The 17,921-nt window shown below is 34.7% G+C and overlaps 2 protein-coding genes across 2 annotated transcripts; both read right to left on the bottom strand.

Moving 5' to 3' along the window:
* Positions 1-2,185: 2,185 nt before the first annotated feature.
* On the bottom strand, positions 2,186-3,673 carry LOC18025727 (protein REVERSION-TO-ETHYLENE SENSITIVITY1). Its single transcript, XM_006408782.2, has 3 exons — positions 3,490-3,673; positions 2,780-3,144; positions 2,186-2,675 (listed from the first exon to the last, which is right to left on the bottom strand). The coding sequence occupies exons 2-3, from the start codon at positions 3,098-3,100 to the stop codon at positions 2,256-2,258; spliced, it is 741 nt and encodes a 246-aa protein (XP_006408845.1). The 5' UTR covers positions 3,101-3,144; positions 3,490-3,673; the 3' UTR covers positions 2,186-2,255.
* Positions 3,674-12,171: 8,498 nt separating this feature from the next.
* Positions 12,172-17,469, bottom strand: LOC18025728 (glycine dehydrogenase (decarboxylating) 2, mitochondrial). The gene is made up of 15 exons (XM_006408783.2): positions 16,185-17,469; positions 15,816-16,061; positions 15,652-15,729; positions 15,444-15,544; positions 15,160-15,355; positions 14,961-15,086; positions 14,693-14,878; positions 14,500-14,613; positions 14,263-14,415; positions 14,000-14,188; positions 13,834-13,911; positions 13,620-13,745; positions 13,435-13,533; positions 13,229-13,346; positions 12,172-12,460 (listed from the first exon to the last, which is right to left on the bottom strand). Exons 1-15 carry the CDS (start codon positions 17,400-17,402, stop codon positions 12,363-12,365), a joined length of 3,126 nt encoding a protein of 1,041 aa, XP_006408846.1. The 5' UTR covers positions 17,403-17,469; the 3' UTR covers positions 12,172-12,362.
* Positions 17,470-17,921: the final 452 nt, after the last annotated feature.

Raw genomic sequence — 17,921 nt, forward strand, 5'->3', positions numbered from 1 at the left:
GACGATGAAAAATGCAACATACAAGCAAAAAAAACAATCAAAAGATAAAGAAGCGGAAGAATACATAATGAGATACAGAAAGAGTCATAGACAGAATGCAAATTGGAAAAAGCATATGTGAAAAAACTGAAAGAAAATAGAAGTCGAAAAACAAAATTGATAAAGTATGAGAATGTGAAGATGAGAAATGAAGGTAAGAAAATTCATGAATAAGATAGATAATACAAAATAAGAAAGAAGAACAAAAGTAAGGAGATAAGGAAGTTAAAGAAGCTGAAGAAAAAAATATCAAGTTCACTTAAATATAGAAAAATGTGAAGATTATGAATTTAAATTTAATTAAAACAATAGATATGAAGAAGAAATGAAGTAAAAATTGGGGGAAAAAAAGGTTGGGGATATGAGGATGGAGACGATGAAAAAAAAAACCCAAATATGAGTTATAAATGTAGTTTAGTATTTACTTTATTTGGCGATTGCGATATTTAGAAAAAATAATAATATTGTATTAATAGTTCCAAACTCTGATATTAATGGATTAAAAGAACTATTCTATATTTATTGTAATTGCATGAGTATACAATGAAAACTAATATATATACTCCTTCAGTTTTATCATTTTTATAATTTCATTTTTTACAATGAAAACTAATATATATTTGGTTATAATGATATTGGATCAAAAATTTAGATTTGTAAAAATATAGAAAACTTAATACCTGCGCAATCAACTACCATATGATGCCTCTCTTTCGAATTTGATTGGCGCGAATAAAAACGAATTATATTATCTCTATTTCCTTCAAAATAAAAGAATGATAAAAAGATTTAAAGTATATGTACCTTCAAATTTATATCAATTGAACATCGGTCAAAAATAAATTTTCTATCAGTGATTTATAATGAATGTTTGTAAAAGTCTTTTAAAATTTTTAATTTTGAAATAATCTATCAACAATATAAAGAGTACAAAGAGTGATGAATTTTAAAAATAAATAATTGTATGACATTGTAAAGTAATTATGTCCACGCGCAGCGGTAGCCACCTAATTATAAAACTAAAACCAAACAAACATTAAAAAAATGCAACAAGATAATTAATATGAACATAGTGTAAATTTAAACAATAGTCTAATATCCAAGAAGCTCATACTGAATTTCGAAATATAGTAATTGATAACCTATGATCTGAATATACTAATTCTGAGAATAAATAAGATGTAATTTATTTTTATACTATTTTTAAATTTATCTATTGTGATCTAACATTTAAGTCAGAATTAATCAGTTATAAAAATAATTAATATTCATCAGATCTATAAAAATAAATAAAAATAAATCAAATAATATACAAAATATTAAAGAACATTTTATTTAGTATGCGATTTGTTGTGGTGGTTGGAGTTAAAAAAAATGGGATAATATAACACTAAATTTGGTGTGTGTTTTGTTTTGATAAATCCAAATATGCTGGTTTTGTTGGAGTTGCTCTAAATAGCCTTTTATTTGTGCATTAAGTTAATAAGACACCCTTTATCAAATGAAGAAAAACAAGACTATGGTTATTACATACAAATCTTTCTTTCGTTTAAAGATGGCCATTGTTACGACTTACGAAGTAAAAAAAAACAACTAACAATAGTTATTTTGCGCCATTTTAAATATCTCAGAAGTAAGTAACAGCTCGTTGTTGCCTGCGTTAAGTGCGTTACGACAAGGCATACAACATCTTACATCTGCTAAACCGACTCGATGATTAAGTTATTCAGCCGCGCGGAAATAATAGAATGGCAGACCGAATAGCCCAGAAGACTTTTTCTTTTTTGAATAATGTCCCTAGGTTGTATTCTTTGATGCCTAATTGGATTATCAGCTATGTTGAGGATGATAAGAAAGCTTTGTAAAATTCAGTTCGATAAATAAGAGTCAGTCGTTATTTTGCACTATCAAATTTTCAATTAACTAATTCGGTTCGGATATCTAGTTTTCACCCAGGAGGCCCGGGTTCGATTTGGAAACGGAGTCTTTTGTAAATCTTTTTAAACATATTTCCAACATTTTCCTCGTAACATTCCTTTTACGTCGTAAAATCCTAACCAACGATTTATCTTCTCGAGCTGCGGATAATCTAAAGAGCAGAAAATATAATTTGTTTAATGAAGTTGAAAGCTCGATTGTGCCTAAGTAGAAAGGAGAACAATTCTTAGATTAACAAAATGTTTATGCATAAACACAAATATTTCTTTCCTACTACTTCAACAAATTATGTTCTTAAAACAGTAAGTAGCAATTATGAACCACGCGACAAGTAGTAGCGAGAACGAGCATAGACCAATCAGGAACGGCCACCCGACGAGTGATACCCCCAAACAAGTAACCAAAGCACAGGGCAGAAATGACCGGACCACCGATGACACACTGACCCATTTCCCTTTCATCAAAATCAGAACAGCAACATTCACCATCTTCCACTCCATTGAACCTCCATAGCAAAGCCGGTTCATACAGTTAGCAACAAACGAATGGCAGTTACATGTGAAGAGGTTGTAGGTCCTATGCTCACAGCTACGTGCGCTCGTGCTCAGTGCATCGTCCCACGTAACCGCTGTTCCAAACTCTGTGTGTTTAAATCCATACTTGCAAGTGTGCCCACCCAAGTTTCGTGGTAAGCAACACTGCAAAACAAAAACACGCACACACAAACGTTTAATACAGTGAACATCTCTAATCACAGTTCCATGAACTACCATCCATGTTTTAGCAAGATAACAACAGATACCTGAGTTCGATCGAGTTGGAGATAGCGAGCAGGAGGACCGAATGCGAAATCGTCGACATTGATGAAGTTAGAGCCAGCGAAGTCCAAAATGACTCCATCTTCTCTGCAAAGTCCAACATGGCCAATGAAAGGAGCCAACCAAGAGACAACAGGGAGAGGAGTCCAGACTATACAGCAAGGGAATTTTCCTTTTTCCGGATCAATCTCACATAGAGGCCATAGATCATCATCTTCTTCTTCGATTGTGGATGGTGTAGATCCCGCTTCTTCAACATCATAAGTTCGTTTCAGATCCATCAAAGGAACTCTTCCACGGGACATTTAGATTGTTTTTGCAGATTCCAGGAAACGAACCAACCACACCACTAATACAAGAGCAGTCTCATCATCAGCCACAAGAAAGAAAAAAAAAAGAAGCAAAGTTTAACACCTTTTATCAAAATTCAAAGCCTTATTGAAAACCCAGAGAAAATGCATGAAGCAATTTGATTCTTAAATCTGACAATCTCCCAATTTGGTTCCTTTAATTCAATTTCGGGGATGAACAGCATTGTGTGTTTTTTCTTTGGTAAATTTCAAAATCCCATCTAGTCATTTCCATGGAAACCCAAGATCTAAACACAGAGAATCACGATAAGAAAATAAAACGGAAAAAGGTATAAATCAGCAGAAGCAAAGGATAATGAAAGTCGAGTGTCTTTCAATTTCACCTGTCAACGACGCCGACGCCGACGCCTTATGGATCAACGCAGAGAAACAAAATCACCGAAAGCTCAAAGGAGGAGAAAAAAAAACAGATGCTTTTTGGGTTTTAGCAACAAAAGAGGAGATTTTTTTCTAAAAGAGACGTTTCTTCTAGTTCTAGAAATTTATTGAAGATGATGGAGCAAGGTGCAATGAACCCTGTATGTTTTCTACTTTTCTCAATTACTGAGCAATTTAATTTATTAATATGAAGTGGGATAAAATAAGTATTTAAAAAAATATATATATAAGAAGAGAAAGCCTCACTCGGGAAAAGAGCAAAAACTAACCCAAACTAAATTTGATGTGCCGAAAAAAATTCGAACTAAAATACGGTGCCAATAACTATCTAAATTCCAAAATAATTCAAATTTCTTATCCAAACTCTAATATAAATGTCAAAATCTACCTTGACTAATATAAGCCTTACTCACTATCCCTCTCATTTTCTTCAAATAAAAAGATTTTACTATATGAAAAAATAATAAGTGAAATAAACAAAAACACAACCATAAATCTTTGGATTGGGATTTGTTTCTTGAATCTTTTGAAACAAACAAGGGAACTAATTTTTATTTGTTGGAGTGTTAGGAAAGAGGATCCACATTACTCATACGTAGGTTTAGGCTACTCTTTTTTACTGCAAACTTGTTCATTTTGGAAAGCACTTTCACTGTGTTTGTAATATTTTGTTCTCTGTTGTCTGACTATTTTGATGTCAATCATACGAAATATAATGTAAAACATACAAAAAGTCATATATATGTCATATTTGGTTTTACTATTTGAATTCACAGTCAAATAGTGTAAGTATGTGAAATTTCTAAGAGTTCACATTGAAAAATGTGAAAATTGTTTTCAATATTTGAATTTTGAATATCCCTGGAGCGACCAAAAATACAGAAAACATAATTTTGGAAATCTATTTTGATGAAACGGTAGATGGTTCTGAACTCAAACCATTTAGCATTGGTAATAGAGTTTTTATAACTTTTTGTTTGTGGTGATCTTGTTGTTGTAACTTGTGAGAATATATTTGGGAGAGATCAACCCGTATTGATGGCCCTGATGGGTTAAGGCTGTAGGTTTATGTTTTTTCCTGTAGAATTTAGATTTTATAGCTTTTAAATTTTGGCTCTGGTTTTCAAAAATAAAACCTTGACTGAACAAGTGATTTTTTTTTTTGAGAGAGGAATGAAAGAGAAATTGAGTGAGAGCTTAAAATGTGTGCTCTAGATAATATTCTTTCTACGAGCAAAAAGAAGGAAAATAAATATTTTTGGCTGTGAGTAAAGCTAGAGCTTGATTGGATTAGTTCAAAAGTGTTATCCAAATCATTAGATCTGCAACACGAATCAAGTGAGCAAGTGTGCAACACAAGGAAGTCAAGAACGCGGAAAAAAAGTGCAGATACAGCAAGATGACGTGACGTGGATCAATAAATGTATGAAGAGGAAGCTGATGTGGCGACGACTAAATGGAGTAGGAAAGAATCTTATGTGGGTGACTGGGTGTCAAGAATGGTCTGCAGGATCTAGCTATGGAGATTTGAATATCTCAAGAATGTGGAAAGTGGATATACTCTTGCTTACTTATGTAAGATGAGAAGAGGTATATATACTCAGAGGCTTGGCCTAGATTAGGTTAGCCGTCTATGAGAAGAGAATAACAAGAGTTTAAAATTTAGGGTTCTTGGTGAGTGTTCATTCTTGAGTGTTACACAACTATAGTTATGGTAAACCTTGGGTAGATTAAGAATTTGTCAGTGTTATTGATGTATGTAAACAAAGTCTGATTACACAAATCTTGTAAAGATTGTTTAAGTAATTTCTAATAAAGGCAAAAGTTAGTTTGCAATATCGTATTCTCTCTATATTCAACTCTCTGTATTATAGGTTTTACTAAAAGCTGTAGAATTTTTTTGGGCTGTGTAAAATTCCTATAACACATTTGCCAATCAATCCCGATATCTTTTGATTCAGTGTTTATAGTTTATTATATGTGACGTTAGCAATATCAGATGTGATCACAGATAATCAGAAGAGAAAAGTTGGCAACTGAAAATCAGATTCTTCGTTCCTTCTTTTACGTGCAATGATAGATACATAGTTATGTTATGGCTGGTTTTCCATATAGGGGAAACTCCTTTCTATAAGTTGACGCCAGAGAAAAAAAGAGGTAAAATGTAGACTTCACATGGCAATGCAGAATGAATATTGACATAATGATTCTCGAATTTGATTTGCTAATTTTTATATAGAATATTGTTGGTAAATCTAAAGTCTCTTGAAAGAGAATTTGAGATTTTTTTTTTTGGATTACTGGTTGTTCTTCGTTGTGTCCTCTCACAGAGTCAGTAACATTTGGTAGATTCGGAACCTCTACAATGGGACAAATGGCCAGCTTTCACTCTGAACCGTTACTTGGATATCGAAAACTCTGAATAGTTTGGACTGTTTCATGTTCGTCACAGATATCTATCTAAAGAGCCTTTGCTTTGTAAATAACCTATCTAAAGAGCCTTTGCTTTGTAAATAGCCTATCATCGTCAAACACTTGTGTTGTGAAATCAAATTCTGTCAAATCTTTTCTTTGTTTCGTGTGGTTTTTCCTTAACAAACGAAAGCTTTTTTGGGTCTAACTTTTCCTAGTTGCCCCTTCGATTAGAGAATGAAGCAGCATCTCTTGGATTCAACCCAATCTATGAATTGTCCATTATTCACTCGTCAACCTCTTCCACATCAAAAGCATTGAATGTGTCTAACTGAGTATGTTCTTGTGTTATCCTTGTGCTTACATCAGCACCACTCCAACCTTTTACAATTTCTCTTTTTAGCCTTGGTTCCACGAGATATTGTTTGTTTAACAGGAAGCTCTTCATGAATCTTCCCGGCTGAACAGGGGTGGATCTAGAAAAAAAAAATTAGTTGGGAGCATAATTTTATAAATAAGAAAAAATTTAATTGGATAACTTTATTTTAATCACTAAGTTAAAAATATTTTAATTAAAAGTATCTAAATTATTTAAGAAAAAATAAATAAAAAAACAGTTGGGAACACATGACCCTGTCCCGACTTCACTCCCTCCGCGCCCCTACGGCTGAATATAAGCCTATAGGGTTGATGATTAGATCGAGCAGCATCACAATTTCAAATAATCCACATTTGTTTTGTAAAATATATTATGCTAATCTTGATTTTGCATTGCCATGTGAAGTCTACATTTTACCGTTTTTTTTCTCCGGCGTCCACCCAAAACAAGGAGTTTACCCATTATGGAAAATCAGTCATAATACAACTATGTATCATTGCATGTACAGGAAGGAACGAAGATTCTAATTCTCCTTTGCCAACTTTTCTCTTGTGATATTGCTAAGTCACCTATAATAAACCAAACACCATATCAAAAGATACCAATAGGGTTAACTCTTCCAAAGATATTCTTGGCATTAGTCAACAAGATCACCATAAAGAAAGAGTTATAAAGACTTATTTTTATTTTTTGGTGTTGTGCAGAATTTGTTTTTAAACAGCTATTATTATAAATTATTGAACAACTGATTCATTGTATTTGTCTTTTTTTTCTTCTTTTTGTATTTTTTGATTTTATTAGACTTCTTCTCTATCTTCATAATCTCATATTTTGTTATCTTCATCTTTCAGTCTCCTCCCTCAATATCTTCAACGTCTTTATCTTCATATTTTCCAAAATTTCTCTTCATCAGCTTTATATGTTCTTCTTCCTCCTCTTCTTCTTTTTCTTTAGGTTTTTCTTCATTTTTTTAAATTTTGTTTTGTCTCTTATTTTTACTTATCTAGTGTATGTATTCTTTTTTTTTTTACTTCGTCTTCATCTGCGTCATTCTCTTTATATTTTGATTTTTTTTCTTTCTCCTATATTTTTCTTATTTTTTCATTGTTCTTTAAGTGTTTTTTTATCAACATCGTTTTCTTTAACTTCTTTTTTTTTCTTTCAGTTTTTACTCTTATTCTTCTTGATGAAAATAGTAATTATAAAAGTGTGTCATTAATTGAATAATTAATTTTAGTGTTTTTTTTAATAAAAAAATCATAGTTATTTCAAAGTATATGAATTAATTGAGTCATTAACTTTAGTTTTTGTTTTGGTTTTTTGATGTGGACACTTTAAATGAAGAGAAAACTCTTTAGTCCGAACCATTTACCATTTTTATCAAAATTAACTTCCTAAATTATGTTTTCTCTATTTTTTTCGTTTCAAGGTCTTATCGCCATTCTCATATTATTGACACTACAAGAAAACATGCCATATTCTTATGAAAACATTTGGTAAAAATATTTTTAACCAATTTCTTACGCAATTATGACAAAAATAAAATAAAAATGGTAAAAAATTGGTAAGAACTTTTCTTCGAAAAGAAAATGGAATTGGATCTACCAAGTGATAAGAATGCCTCTGAGAACTGCCCGAGCTAGATGACAAATCTGAGCTGGAAGATGTTTGCTTTGACCGTTAAGAGTAAGTAACCCGTTCAAAATGGTAGAGTATATCCAACCAGTAACCTACCAAATTTATATTTGTAGAAAATTTGGTCAGAATTTGGTAGGAAAGTGGTAGGGTCTAATTGACTAGTGGAAATTTCGTAGGAAGTTTTCCTACGGATTTCCTACAAAATATTGTTTGTAGAAAAATCATAGGAGTTCTGTAGGAACATATGTCTTCTAGTTTGTCCCACATCGAAAATCTAAGATATTGATGAAGAAACTGCACTATAAATAGAGAAAAAATAAAAATTTCTACGAATTTCCTATAAAATATTGTTTGTAAAAAATCATAAAAATTTTGTAGGAAAATATGTCTTATGATTTGTCCTATATCGGAAATCTACGATAATTTAGATGAAGAAGCTGCACTATAAATAAGAGTCCTCAACTTCTCTCTAATTAATAATTACTCAATCTAGTTCTAGGTTCACAGTAATTAATGAACTTATTTTGTTCTATATATATTTTATTAATCGAATTTATAGTTAATTCATATTTTAATTTAAATTAAATTCTGATATTAATTTTATTTTTGATTTTATAAAATTATTTTTATTATATTGGTAAGAAATTGGTAGGAAATTGGTAGGAAAGACTAGTAGAAATTTCGTCAGAAATAAGTAAGTAATATTTTGTAGGAAATTGGAAGGAACACAAATCGAAGAAAAATGGTAGTACTATGGTAGGAAATTTTCAACCAAAATCCTACCATAATTTCCATCGAAAGTTTCCTCCAACATTTTCTTAAGAAATTTCCTATCATTTTTTTACCTTTTACAATTTCTGATGGCTGATTTCCTTTGACAAAATTTCGTAGGAATTTGGTAAAAAAATTTCCTATGATTTTTCGACGATATATTATGTAGGTTTTCGGCATGTTTTCTTGTATCATGTTACTTTTCACACTAGACTTTAGATTTATCAAGTTAAGTTTATCCCAAATAACCTTCTTTACCTGGAAATTTAATTACATATTAGCAATTTTTTCTGTCCTCCAACAAGCAAACAAAACTTCTACTAGTGTTCATAAATCCCTTAAATTAATTTCATATTATTTATTTCTACTTTGATTTTTGGTTTAAGCCGTTGCCAACCTACACATATTACTTAAACTAGTAAACTGGCCCATGCCTAGCGCTGGCTGCTATGCTTTTGTTGTTTTTGTATTTTTGTAAAATTATTGGTAGCTACTCTTATTGGCTTATGAAAAATAGTTCAAACTTATAAAAAGTCAATAATATATAGGAACACCAACAACAAAAATATGAAACTTACATTTTGAAAGGGTTCATTAGGTTAGAAAAAAAAACCAAAAGCTCTTAAGAATATAGCTATGATAAGTGGGTATTCACTTCTTTTTTTGGTTTTTTAGCAACAAAGGAGACAAAAAATTCTTTCCACCAACAACGCGAGTCTGGATCCGGAGAGAGAGTAGTGATGTCACCAGTTTTATCTCTTCTGCAAGAGGAAAAAATAGTTGGACTATACTCTTTATTCAAGTTCTATTTACTGCACATAAAGTTATCCCACATATTTAATTTTTTTGCATTACTTGCAAACTATTAATTAGTTGAAACTTGTATTAGGAACAAAAAACACTGATATTTTTCACGTCTAATATGATTTGAATTGTGAAAAACTATCCCAAAATCTTTCAAACGTCAATAGTGATACAAATAAAATAGGAAGTCTATTTTTGTTATTATGTCTATTTTAAAATTAAGAACAAACTCTCATTTTTGAAAAGATTAATTAACAAGCATTATTTCAAAATCCAATAACCAATTAACCTCTTAAACATTCACTCTCATGAGCTAAGAAGGCTAATCCTAAGCAGAAACAAGATCACACAATCACTACTTTTTTTACGTCTAGACCACTTAAGCAAGATTAACCCACTCTCATGGTCTTAATCACTTTGCTAATCATCATTATCAAAATCTAATTTTCACTAGTGAAAAATGATTTAATGATGATAAAAGAAGATAGATTCCAGATGAAAAAAGAGACTAGATTACATTTAAATTTAAAGAAAACTATTTAGAAGGTCTTGTTTCCCAAAGGGGGAGGTTTTTTAAGAGAAAACAAAACCATACATAAAATTAGGCCAAAATACATTATATAGAGAGGATCAGGTCGGTGGTCAAAGGTGCATTAAGTGGTCTACACCGAGTGAGTGACAGGTCACATTACAGTCGGTGCTGGCGTCAGTGTGATGTGGTTCAGTCCGCGTGAAGAAGTTCTCGGCCGGTGCTGCACTCGGTCCTGGCCTCAGTGTGTAGTTTGTGTGTGTTAGGCCTTGACACTGAGCCTGGCACAGAGTGGGACACCAAGGTGGTGAGGAGACAGGACAGGAGAGGGTGCTGGTGAGGTCACTCGGTGTTGCACTCGGTGTGGGCGGATATGTTCATGCTCATTCAGTCATAACTTTTGCGCCACTGATAAGAATGACTTGAGACCCCCGCTATTGCAAAAACAGCTCGATTTTCAGTAACTCTCATGAAAAACTCTAAGACTGGATCGGTGTGTAAGCCTTCCGTTCTGCTCGATCTTTGAGCAGCATTGGCAGAAGTGATTTTAGGCCGAGAGACACATTTCATGTGAAAACGGGTGTAACTTTCAGACCACTGATCAGAATGCCTTGCAACCACTTCCATTAGAAAGGTAGTTTGATTTCCAAAAATTTTTTGAAGAGCTCCAAGGCTTGATATGCACACCGAATGTAGTACCCAAGCTGGCACCGGTCTTGGGCGTTCTTGGCATTATGGTGAGGCTGCTCGGTGTTGGCCTCAGTTTCAGGGTCGGTGTAGGTGAAATCCCTTGAGTTATAAAAAAACCTCGGCCACAAGCTTTTCACTTTCGTTAGATGCTTTCCTTTGGTCAAGACTCAATGATCTTTGGCTCCATATCTCCATAAGTCTCCAAATGTCTCCAAGAACCTGATTTAGACTCCAAAACAATGCAAGACACACTTGGACTCTATGCAGACCTATTTATACTAAAACAATACCTAAAACTCTAAGAATGCATAAGAAAACATATGAATGGGACTCAAAAACTAAACTAAATTTATGTTAAAATGATGTAAAATGTGAGTATATCAATGTGGGCAACAGGCTCCCATTGGTAAATTTCTGGTGAGAATCCATGCGCGAGAGAGAATGTAGCAGACCGATGATATTGAGTTGGAGAGAAAGGCGGCGGAGAAGGAGATCACGTGAGCAGGTTGTCGAGAACAATGGGTGTAGCAGTGGTGAAGAAGGTGGAGCACGACATGACTTCTGATAATCATTTAAAATTAAAATTCAGATAAAATCAAAGCCACATACACATTGACAGCTAATACTTAAGAAAAACCCTAACTACATAAAAAAAAAGAAGAATGCACTTTTAGATACGAAAATTTGAAGAACAAAACCTATATTTATACCTACAAACCAAGTAAGTGTTTCAGCTATTTTTCTTTCTTTCACAAATACCTAAATCAGCCAGCTCTCCGAAACACAAAACCGATAATCGATAAAAAGTATAAGAAATTAATAATCGGTATTCCAATTGGAGATCAAACCAATTAAAAACATGATTTTGACTCGTTACGATTTTGGTTAGGTTTAAATAAATTTGGTTCGTTTTGAGTGAATTTTGAACAAATCGAAACAAAATTTGATTTCAGTTCATTACGATTCTAGTTTAGTTTAAATAACTTTGGTTCGTTTTAAGTAAAGTTTAAATCAAATAATTGGAGAATGTTAATTTTTCTTTATGTTCTGTTTTTAAATTTAAATCAGTTTGTTTTAATTAAATAACAACACGTTAATGAAATATAGGCAACATTACTTTTAAATAATGACACGTAAGCAAAACATGAAGCCGACACCATAATCAAAACTAGATCGGTTTGCTTTAACTTAAATTACGACACATAAGCAAACTTTAGGCATCATTCTTTTAAATATTGACAAGTAAACAAAACGCTTTAAATTTCGTTTAACACCTCAACGAATTACTAGACAATTAAATGTATTGATTGATCGGACTAGATTATAAACAAGATTTCATATTGTAATTAACTTTGAATTTTTTTCAATATCACATAATCCCAATCGAAGGTTATAGTATAAGAATGTGGAACATAAGGTGATGTATTTTTATTAGATAAATGAGGGAGAATTTAGGACTACGTTATGTACATTGTACAGAAAGCGGAAAGTGATGATGAGATTGTGAACTGAAGAGAATTTAGGACTACGTTTTGTCATCTAACAGATTTTTTGTTTCTGAATCCGGTGCGAACTGCCTCATAATTGGCTTAATTTTAAGCAGAAACTGCAGCTGCAGCTGCAGCCTGTTCTTCGTTTCCCGGTTGGAGAGTGCACACCAGATTACGGTCTCCATACACGTTGTCCACGCGCCCTGTTTCACACACATTTTATATTTTGATAGGAAGTTATAAATAATCAAAGATTTTTCTCAGTGGAAGCATGAACTTATAAATAATCAAAGATTTTTCTCAGTGGAAGCATGAACTTATAAATAATCAAAGATTTTTCTCAGTGGAAGCATGAACTTAAACCAATTTTTTTATATAATCCAAAACTTTGTACAAAAATCAACGTCTTGAGCAAAAAGAAGTTTCGACTTTTTATTTACCAGAAACCCCAACAGTTTGGTTAAGAAAAATTCGAGATTAAACAGCTTAATAAAAAACGTTGAGCATGTTTTTTTATTTCATTAGAAAGTGGTTTTTCGTTTGACCGAAATGTGAAAGTTGTAAAAGGTAATTAAATAGTCGCCCTAAATCCTAAATACTAAACTCTAAATCCAAATTTCTAAAGCTTAACCCCTAAAAAAAAAAATTTCAAAACCTTAAACCAAAAATTGAGTTCTTTTTTTTAAGTTTTAAAAGAATTAGCCTATTTTTGAAATATAAACCTATTTAGCCTAATTGTTCCAACTCTGAAATTCAGAAATCATATATTAAAAAAATACATTTTATTGTACTACAAAAGTTATAATGTTGATTAAAAATAGTTATTTGTTTGTATTTTATTATTAGTATTTATTTAAACTAAACCGAGCCGGAAAGAAGCTAAAGTACAGTGGAAAATTTTATCAAAACCGAAAAAGCCAAGAACCGAATTAAACCGAATGCTACGGCTAGTTTTTCAAGTTTTAAAGTACCTGTAGTTGGCCAGAACTTGGAGGAGCGGAGCCATGGAGCAGGGAAGGCTGCGTATTCACGGGAGTACGGTTTTTTCCATGTGTCAGCCATTAGCAATGAAGGAGGATGTGGAGCTCCCTGTGCGTGTTTAATTGTAAGGTCATTAGAATCAGACAATAGAAACAACTCGGAACTGAAATTGCAGTCTAATTTTTTTTTTTTTTACCTTGAGAACGTTGTTGTTCGGATCGGCGTTTCCTTTCTCAATCTGTGATATTTCTTCCCTGATCGAGATGAGAGCATCGCAGAACCTGTCTAACTCAGCCTGCAATATTAGGAAGCCATGATTAAGGAGTAAGAGCTTAGTGATAGAGAGATATGGCAATGCAAGGCATTATTATTTATTATTACCTTGCTTTCGCTTTCGGTTGGCTCGATCATAAGCGTTCCAGGGACAGGCCAAGACATTGTCGGTCCATGGAAACCATAATCCATAAGTCGTTTCGCCACATCCTCGGGTTCTATTCCAGCAGTGTTCTAAAGACATTGAACCAGAGGATTCATCATTTACCACCCAAAGAAGAGAGCAGTTACTCCAAAAGAAAAAGGAAAAAGAAAAATATACCTTGAATCCTCTCAAGTCAATGATAAATTCGTGGGCCACTGTTCCATTGACACCACGGAAAAGAACTGGATAGTGGTTCTGAAATTACAAGAAAGCATAAGTGAGGTTGCACAAGAGAAGAGACGTTAATTTTTCTTCAAAGAGATTCAAGGAGAAGAGAAGGTACCTCTAAACGCTTTGCCATGTAGTTAGCGTTTAAAATTGCAATCTTTGAGGCATCGGTGAGTCCCTCAGATCCCATCATCGCAATGTAAGTATAAGAGATTGGTAAGATAAGCGCAGACCCCCAAGGTGCTGCAGAAATGGTTCCCAATGGTGATGTATTCTCGGGTTCAGGGATACCACCGGTACGTATCTGTAGCAGAGTAAATAGAATCAACACAAGAACGCCGATAGACCAATCAATGGGAAAGATGAATTAACACTAACCACAGGGTGAGAAGGTAGGAATGGAGCCAAATGTTGCTTCACACCAATAGGGCCCATACCAGGACCACCACCTCCGTGAGGGATACAGAAGGTCTTGTGGAGATTGAGATGGCAAACATCCGCTCCAATGAAACCAGGGCTAGTCAAACCCACCTGGAAGCCAAAAAACATTCTCGAATTTGACAACTTTTGGATTCTTCAGTCAACATATAATCCGTACCAGCAGAGAAACCATACCTGTGCATTCATATTAGCACCATCCATATAAACTTGGCCTCCATTTTCATGAATTATATTGCAAATCTCGTCGATGCCCTCCTCATAGACTCCATGGGTTGAAGGGTATGTAACCTGATATTCAAACGGAATCAAAAAGTGGATTGACCCATAAATAGAAATGGTTTAGTGCTGAAAAGAAGCAAAAACATACCATAAGGGCAGCTAAGTTGTCCTTGTTGGCTTCGGCGGCTTTCCTCAACTCTTCAATGTTAATGTTTCCCTTGGCATCAGTTCCAACGGCAACAATTTTCATTCCACACATGGCAGCACTAGCAGGGTTTGTCCCGTGTGCAGAAACAGGTATGATGCACACGTTTCGGTGATGATCCCCTCTTGACTACATCATTCATTCACCCATTCACCAAATTTGTTGGAGTGCAAGTTCATATTATAAATAGGGAAACTGTAGTTAGATTTACCATGTGATATGCACGGATAACCATAAGCCCGGCATACTCGCCAGCAGCACCAGCATTAGGTTGCAATGAAAAAGAGTCAAAGCCAGTGATCGTGCACAAGAGCTCACCCAAATTCGTAAACATTTCCTATAAGTTGTCGTACAAAAAAATTAGTTCATGGTTCAACTTACAGACAAATAAGTCAAGTATGTGGCCTCACCTGGTAACCTTGAGCTTGTTCAACAGGGGCAAAAGGGTGCATGTTGGTGAAACTTGGCCATGTGACTGGCATCATTTCAGTTGTAGCGTTCAATTTCATTGTACAAGATCCAAGTGGAATCATGCTGTGGCACAATGATAGATCTTTCGATTGTAGCTTGTGGATGTACCTAAGCAACTCATGCTCCGTGTGATACCTAATCAAAGCGAAAAAAAGAATGTAAATGTGATGGTTTGATTGGCCATAAGGCATAAACGATCCAAGATTTGGAAAAGGTAACATACATGTTGAAGATTGGATGAGTAAGATAAGGGCTCTCTCTTGTTAGGCTAGAAGGAATAGAATTGTGAACTTCCGGTGCAAGAGACTCAGCCGTGAATTGAACCTTGTACATTGAAATAGGAGAAAACAATATGTCAAGCAAACATGGAAATAGAGTGAACAAGTGAAATATAAACAGGCAAAATAAATGGAAGTTAGCTAAGAACTCACGGGCTTGACGGAAGCAAAGACTTCGAAAAGTTTATCGACATCATCCAAGGTGGTTGTTTCATCAAAAGCAGCAGTAATCTTGAAGGACAAGAAAAAACACAATTTTCAATGTTAATAATCATATACAGAAATATTCAAAAAGAAACATATACGAAGAGACTCACAGTGTTGGAGTCCACAAGACGCAGATTTATCTCTTTTTTAGATGCTGCATCAACAATTGCAGTTGCATCTGAACACTTGATTTTCACAGTGTCAAAGAAGGGAAGATCTTGTACTTCTGCAGTTCCAAGTTTCTTCAATCCTAAGGCAAATACACCAGCAAGACCATGAACCCGTTGGGCCATTGATTTCAAGCCTTCTGGTCCATGGTAGACAGCATACATCGCAGTCATGTTTGCAAGCAACGCCTACAAAAAGGTAAACAGCAGGTGAAAACTTTTCGTCTTTGCCATTTGGTCACTTAGCTCTGGCTGTTATAAATACAAAATAATAAAGTAAAAGACTTCCAAAGTTGTGAGGTCCATTTTTACCTGAGCAGTACAGATGTTGCTAGTAGCTTTGTCCCTACGAATATGCTGTTCCCGAGTCTGCATAGCCATACGCAAAGCTTGCTTCCCCGAAGAATCAACACTAACACCAATGATTCGCCCAGGCATCATCCTCTTATACTCTTGTGAAGTAGCCAAAAACGCGGCGTGTGGACCACCGTAACCCATCGGTACACCGAATCTTTGAGCCGAGCCAACGACAATATCAGCTCCAAATTCCCCGGGCGGTTTCAACATTGTCAAGGCCAACAAATCCGTAGCCATCACAACCTTAACACCATTGGCATGAGCATTCTTCACAAACTCACCATAGTCCAACACTTCACCTTCAGTCCCTGGGTACTGAACAAGCACCCCACAAACATCCCCTGAGCTATAGTCGACATCTTTCAGATCAGCCGTGACGATTATCAAATCAAACCCATCAGCTCTAGTCTTGCAGACATCAATCGTCTGAGGATGACAATTACTTGCAATCACAAACGTCTTCTTCTTCCCCTTCTGAATGTTGTTACACATCGCCATTGCCTCCGCAGCTGCAGTACCTTCGTCGAGCAGCGACGCGTTCGACATGGGAAGTCCAGTGAGATCAGTGATTACCGTTTGGAAATTGAGCAGAGATTCGAGCCTTCCTTGAGAGATCTCAGCTTGATAAGGAGTGTATTGAGTGTACCAAGCAGGATTCTCCATTATATTACGCAAAATCACAGGAGGAACATGAGTGTTGTAGTAACCCATACCGATAAACGATTTGAATACCTTGTTCTTCGTTGCTAAATCGCTCATGTGCTCAATCATCTGACTCTCTGTTAATCCTCCGTCGAATTTCGAAAATTTCATCGAATCTAACCGAATCGATTTCGGCACGGTCGAATCAATGAGCGTGTTGAGGCTATCGAATCCGCAGTAATTCGCCATCTGAGTTTGTTCCTCTGGTGTGGCGGAGTTGTGGCGGCGCGGGAATGTGTCGCTTGGCTTCAACGCATCGACGGAGATTGACCTCGTCTGCTGCAACTGATGCCTCCCGAAACCGCCGGGATAAGCCGTCGATTCACGACGGTGGAGAAAGGTCGATACGGAGGAGACATACCTTGAAGGAACAATATGAGAGGAGGAGGATTCGACGTTACGGTGTCGTTTCGTCTCGTTAACGAGACGTTTCACGATTCCTCTGTAAGCAAGTCTCCTTGCACGCTCCATATCGAAGAAAATGCGAAGATGGAGAAGGAATCTGAGGGAGAAGACGCACTTCTGCAATGCCACTGCTTCTTGATAATATATATTATAGTTTTGAGGTGACTACATTTTAAAAATGTTTTTTTCTTTCTCTTTTTGATAAAATAAAAAAATGTTTTAAAAATGTTTTAAATTAATTATTTATGGAAAAGGAACAAAAAAATGTGACAATTTTGTGGCTCTGAGATCTGAAGGGGTTGGTGGTAGGGTAGCCACTGGATGGGCAACTATACGGAAAAAAAAAACAAAATCATTTGCATAGATTCCACGTATCGAAGCAATATCTTGAAAATAAAATTTATTTGTTTATACTATGGTTTTAAATCGTTACAGCAGTTTGAACTATTCATTTATTGAAATTATCGTATGAAAATATTTTTTCATGCAGTTACTGTGGTTACTAAACTTAGCAGAGGAATTGTATCGTATCATAACTTGATTGACTAACACTTTCAAAATATTTTAGTAGACTAGTAGTAAATA

This window comes from Eutrema salsugineum, unplaced genomic scaffold (genome assembly GCF_000478725.1).
Source record: "Eutrema salsugineum unplaced genomic scaffold, Eutsalg1_0 scaffold_12, whole genome shotgun sequence".
Taxonomy (NCBI): Eukaryota; Viridiplantae; Streptophyta; class Magnoliopsida; order Brassicales; family Brassicaceae; genus Eutrema; species Eutrema salsugineum.